The following is a 6,434-nucleotide window of genomic DNA, read 5'->3' as shown; positions in this document are numbered from 1 at the left end:
TTTCAAATGGCAAGAAAGAGAACACTAATTGTTTATGACCCATACATTATAAAAGCAATATTAAAAGCTTTTCCATCTTGAAATTAAAATGTGTACAGGAGATTATAGTTAAAAAATTTTACGTAAAAGAAAGTTAAAGAATTGCATAGCCTAAAGACATTTAGTCTTTTCCTTGAAAGACGCTAGCATTGATACTTTTGTTGGTCGACTTAAAACAGAAACTGAAACATTTTCCAAATTTATTACTCTGGCTATCGGTTGCTTTTTATTTAGTTCACTTAAAACAGATGTGAAGAAATTATCACAAACACATAAAATTGTGAGCAAAATTTCAACCCTATCTTTACACATTGGAAAAACACTATTTTTTTGATGATGAAAGACACTATTATAATGAATTTTTCATCTTATTGAACACAATTTCTATGATGCTTCTCTTTTTCTTCACATTCAGTTGTTTAAGTAGTATATTTTTGTGGAATAGTATTTTTCGGCTGTTTTTCAGCGTTTTCTTGAATGTTTTTGTTCTCCTACACTGTAGGACAGTTAATTGTTACCTTGTTTTTACCTGCGCATCAGCGATTGTTTTTTGCTCATGTGACGTAAGATATGTCAGTTTTGTCTATTTTGAGCACTTTTTGTGTACGTACAACGGCACTTTCTGGAGAGAATATTACTTTCAAGACAAAGTTTATTGCCACAAAAAAAGAGAAAAATTTATCTTGTGAAAATCTCGAACAAACATAGAAAAATAATTCTCGTACGGTTTTGTACAAATCTTGTAAGATTTCATGACCTTTTGTACCAATTTTGCCGCAATCTTACAATATCTTACAATCAAAGCATTTGTTTTTTGCTTGGGCAGCTATTAAATTTTGAGATTGAATGGCCTTTCCGAATAGCTAGTTTTCAGGTTAAGCTTGAGCGAAGTTTTCAAACTTTAAAAAGCGTTTGTCATTCAATTGTAAAGTGCCGCATCGTTGAAAATTGGAGGAAACGTGAGAAGTCGGCGCTACCTAGATCGAATTCGAATGGTTAACTTGTGTGAACCTGCAAGTCTCTTAAGTTCTTATAAGGCGACGCATCGCCTTGCAAGTTTTTCTTCCAAAAACAAGTTCTTACAAGTTAACCATTTGACCAACAAGTTACTTTAAAGCTAATATGCAATTCGAGTTACAAAGTTACTTTCAAGTTAACCATCTTTTAGAAGAAACTTGCATTTTCTCGCAAGTCAAACTTTCGGTCCCGATTTGGGTAATTAGAATCGCTAATTGCTGATTCTATGTCCCAATTTTGACAGTTTTAAGTCGTAGAAGGATCAATTTTTGCACACTTGTACTTGGACTTTAAGTCAAACAAATTGAAAAATTTTCGTGTTCCATAGAGCTTTATAAAACTACAATCGATCTTTCTGCAACGTGACCGTGAAAACTGTTGCTAGTACTAAACCCCCGCTGATTTTTTTTATAGTAAGGACTTTACTATCGTGTTGGATCTGATACAAGATCTTTGAGCAGTGCTATCTCAACAATAATCGTTATTCGAGCAGTTACAGTAGTAGATATTACTACAATGGCAGGAACAATAAACCCGAACTGCATCAAATCGCCTAGCTCGAAAATCGACCAAGTTTGTACTGCAGAAAACATACTGGAGTTGCCTGAACAAGGAGACACTGTTGGGCTAAAAAGAACGATGGCAGACGGTTCCTCCTGTCATAGGGTTGACAATTCGGGCTCTGAGTCTGCTGTGATTGGCCAAGCAAGTGATACGCAGTCACCAGGTATCTAAAGATTTTACCACAATATTGTTCGGTAAATCTAACCACATCAAATTTCAGTTAATAACTCCATTTGTCAGCTAAATGTTTTTGTTTTCAATTGTTAACACAATTAATTAACAATTTCTGAACTCCGGCTGATTTTTTTCACTCTTTCGGTTTTGAGCGATTGGTTTCTGACTAGTTTTAGTTTTCAATTGAATTCACCATGCAACTCATATTCATAAAGGTCTTGAGACTTTGCTCAAAAGAAAGTGAAGTTTGGAAACATTTGCAAATTTTGCATGCTTCAACTGAACATAACCAAAATTAACGATATGCTGCCTTGTCTGATTAAAATAATGAAATAATATTGTTTCGGTTGCGGAAAGAAACCCCCACGGAAAAAAAACCCCACTTCATTTTAGATAGTTAGATAGGAAATAAACCCCCACGGAAAGAAACCCCACTTCATTTTAGATAGGAAATAAACCCCCACGGAAAAAAACACCACTTCATTTTAGATAGGAAATAAACCCCCACGGAAAGAAACCCCACTTCATTTTAGATAGGAAATAAACCCCCACGGAAAAAAACCTCACTTCATTTTAGATAGGAAAGAAACCCCCACGGAAAAAACCCACTTCATTTTAGATAGGAAATAAACCCCCACGGAAAAAACCCCACTTTACTATTAAAGAACTGTGCATTTAGCGCCTTTGGCCATGCCTCGCGGGCCATGGCCATGCCTCAGCGGCCCGTGGGACTTGATATGAAACTATCACAACCGAACAAACTATCAGAACCAAAATTCAATTTTAAAATGGGGGTTTATTTCCGTGGGGGTTTATTTCCGTGGTTTTTTTTCCGTGGGGGTTTATTTGCTAGACCCTTCTGTTTTGTTTGAAAATGGACTGGTATAAGATTTTAGTAGATTTTTTTCTGAGAGTTACTGTTTTTCTGGGAAGTTCAAATTCCGTTCATCAAAAAGTTAAATTAATTATGTTTCGGAACTGGAAAATTCGTTTCAAATCTGCGTATCAATTATTGAATATTGCTTTAGAGGTGACAACTGTTTTGCAGTTGAGAAAGACTTATGTCAATTTTGTAATCGAATAATACTCTACCTGAGTGCGATATGACATTACCATTTTTCAATTATCTCGAAAAACAGTTTGACATGACCAAAATTTTATTCTTTTTTGTCCTTTTTTCTCCCAATTTGGGGTTTGATTTATAAATATTGCTGCCCTTTGTTAAATTTGGAACAGGGCTATAATTAGTTTGTTGACACCTAATTTTTTTTTCCAAGACTCAATGAATTATGAGCGGTCCAAGGAAATCTTTTGGATTGTTCCTCAGCTAATTTTCAGCAAACTTTCTGACTGATGTACCACAAACTTGTTATTTAGATTGTGCAGTCAATTTTTGTGGTTTGTACTGATAGTCGAGAGCACTATGAGTATTTCAAAATGAGTATTTCACGGCTTTCTATCATACTTACAGTTTACCATCAATTGTAACGGTGGCTTTCCTAACCCTGACAAGGAATGTTTTATACCGCCCAGTTCGTTATTAGCAGTTTATAAGCTGTCGGGAGAGTAAGTTGTGCAGTTCGCTTCTAAAAACTTTATATCCGCTACTCTGTAAATTACTGTTGCATTAAACGTTGTTTTATTAGTCTAAATAACTGATCGTTCAGCTTTGCTGAATAGTAAAATCGATTGCTGAAACTACACAGTTTGTTCCAATCAACTAATCAAATATTTTTTTTCTGAGTTTTGGTTAATAACCCAAAAATTCAATTTGGGGCTATTCAAAAACCAAAAATTTGTGTCCCTATAGGTTGCTCACTGTTTATGTTTATAAACGAATCTAAGGGGGTAGATTCGGTTTCAGAGTAGAACACAATTCACATAGGAAAAACGGTCTTTTGCCATAAGCGGACCTGAATTATGGATCAAAACGGAGGTTTTTTGTTAGTCACTGGGGCCGAAGCCATAGAGTCGACGTAGCATCTAGGTTTTTGGTTTAGAAAACTCAAATCTGTGAATTGCAATTCTATCTTTCACCGTGTAATGCTTTCAACGAACAGATTATAAGGCGTTGGTCTGGTCAAAAAAGAGGAATTTTTGTGACCATAATGTTCAGCTAAGAGCTTCATCACTTTCTTTTCTCTCAAGTTACTCAAACTTTCAGGACCAATTCGATGATAAGATAATTTACAAGTTTCACGTTAGCAAGACAGTATTTTACAGCTCAAGTGAGATTATCAATGATCGGCCTTCACATCGCCGGCCCTGTTTTCCATCACGAAATCATCTTTTCTGTTTTTGGATACTACGTTGGATTTTATGTTCTGCATTTCGCTTTTGTAACTTTATATCCGCTATTCTGTAAATTACTGTCGCATTAAACGTTGTTTTATTAGTCCAGATAACTAATCGTTCAGTTTTGCTGAATAACAAAATAGATTGCTGAAACCAGTCAGTAAGTTCAAATCAACTAATCCAATAATTTTTCTGAGGTTTGGTTAGTAACTCAATAAATCAAGTTAGGGCTATTCAAAAACCAAAAATTTGTGTCCTTATAGATTGCTCACTGTTTATGTTTATAAACGAATCTCTTGGGGTACATTCGGTTTTGGAATAGAACACAATTCACACAGGAGAACCCGCCTTTGGCCCTCTTTTGGATCAATCAAATGCAAATTTGTTGACTAATTGACATCAATTTAGTGTGAAACTGGCGTACAAAATTTTTGAGAAGAAAACAATTAAATCTCTGACATTTTTTTTTACACATCTTTGAAATCGTTTTAAAAGTTTTATATCAATTAGATGCTTACATTTCCAAAATAAAACATTTTTCAGAGAAATTGCTCTGAAGCTTGCAACATTTTTTGCAACTATCGTTATAAGAAATGAGGTATTTTTACCATTTCTTCCGAGACAATTGAGAACGGGTCCATATGGCGAAGTAGTGACCTCTGACATCGTTGACGTAGTTTTTGTAAATTGTATTGTACTTAATTGATGCATGCATTACAGTGTTTTAAGTCGTAAAGTGTTTCCATTGAATAGTATTGGGCCTTCTGTACAGCTAGTCTATGTCAGTCATTTCAAGGTCTTTTAGGTCTCACTATTATAGGCGTCACTATTTTTCATTAAAAGTCGGAAATTTTTCTATTGCAGGCAAAAATTTGATGAATAACAGATGATATTACCCTTGCTATCGTAAAAGTAACAAATATCAATGGTTGTATGCTCACCAGTCATCAGGACAAAAACTACGGGACCAAAAAACTACGTACACCTAAAGAACTTTTTAAGAGGCAGCACAGACATCAGACAAGACAAAATTTTGAGTTCAACTCAGTTCTCTAGTAACGATTCATGGCGTTTATTAGATTTTAAAACATCAATTAGAAGTTTCAGAGTTTTCACAAGCAATTTTTGCGAAACCTGAAAAACATTTCCGCAACTTTTTCCAAAATATTCCAAAGAGCTGTCTATTTTCGTAACTGTTGCTTCGAAGATGCTTATTAATTTTCTGTTGGATTCAAATCGGCACTATTTAGTGGTCATTTCTCCACCTGCGGCTCTTTTCTCTTGAAGAAGTTGCTGACAATTTACATTTTATTCACAGGAGCATCATATTGTTGAAACATGAGTTCATGAAAATCAAATTAACTATAAAACCTTTAGTTTGTTTAAACATTTCACAAACAGTTTCCACCCTTCTGATTGTATGTTATCTCAAAACATAAGTCATCGCTTGTGCGAACTCGATTTTGTTGTTTTTTTTGTCAAAAAATCTTGTTCTAATTCATCGACGAACACGCACAGTCCCTTCGCTGGAGATAACTTGAGCCTGTCACTTTCTTGGTATCGTTTGTATGCATGCTGTTTCCTGGATGTTGATTTAAAGCTGAGTTGCTTTTGTTTTTGGTCCATGAAATTGAACTTCGAATTGCAACAGATTAGCAAACAGTAAAGAGCGAAGCAGCTTAACCATATTTCCTCCGGCGGAAAAAATGAAATCTTGTTAAAGCTTCAAGGTTTCACGCATTTGCTAACGCCTTAACCTCAATCAAAATTTTTGAGGCAAAGTAACGCTTGAAGAGCACAAATTGTGCTGTACCTAGTTTTTTGGTACCATAGTGTGTTATCAGTACAAAAAAAAACAAACAAAATTTTCTTCACGCAGACAAAAAATACAAATAAATCTGTTCACGAATGCGGATGAGGTTTGCAGCCGTGGACTGGGGTTCCATTGCACAGAACGTTTTGTCTGCGCAAAACTTCGACTTCTGTTGCACTGTTCCGTCTGGTCCAAATATGAGGCTGATCTGTGGCAAATAAGAGGTATCTAAATAACACGATTATTATATATTAGAGAACAAGAAGAACCAGATTACATCTGTGGGGGCGGAGCAGGTGGAAGGAGAGGTGGAAGGGGTGGAACCAGTGTCACCCACCACCAGGTGGACTCAGATGAGATTGACATGGAAACACAAAGGGGACACCTCCACCTGGAGCACCTTCGACTTCAGGGCATCTTTCGATGGAACTAAGGTACGCACCCCTCTCCTGCCTCATTACAATGTTTTACGCACAAAATCAGCATCGTTTACCAAACAGCTGTAGATATCATGTTTTAGGCGAGTAGACGC

General features: G+C 35.8%; 1 protein-coding gene across 1 annotated transcript in view; it reads left to right on the top strand.

Moving 5' to 3' along the window:
• Positions 1 to 246: 246 nt before the first annotated feature.
• The window catches only part of LOC142344146 (tyrosine 3-monooxygenase-like), a gene marked incomplete at its 3' end in the record, with an annotated part of 54,319 nt that continues 48,131 nt past the window's right edge, over positions 247 to 6,434 (top strand). The window contains 3 exon segments of the mRNA XM_075395672.1: positions 247 to 319; positions 1,471 to 1,783; positions 6,158 to 6,336. Coding sequence (XP_075251787.1) covers positions 1,573 to 1,783; positions 6,158 to 6,336 — 390 coding nt within the window.

Source organism: Convolutriloba macropyga, chromosome 8, assembly GCF_964194025.1.
Source record: "Convolutriloba macropyga chromosome 8, txConMacr16.3, whole genome shotgun sequence".
Lineage (NCBI taxonomy): Eukaryota > Metazoa > Xenacoelomorpha > Acoela > Convolutidae > Convolutriloba > Convolutriloba macropyga.
This window is presented reverse-complemented; position numbering and strand designations above follow the sequence as displayed.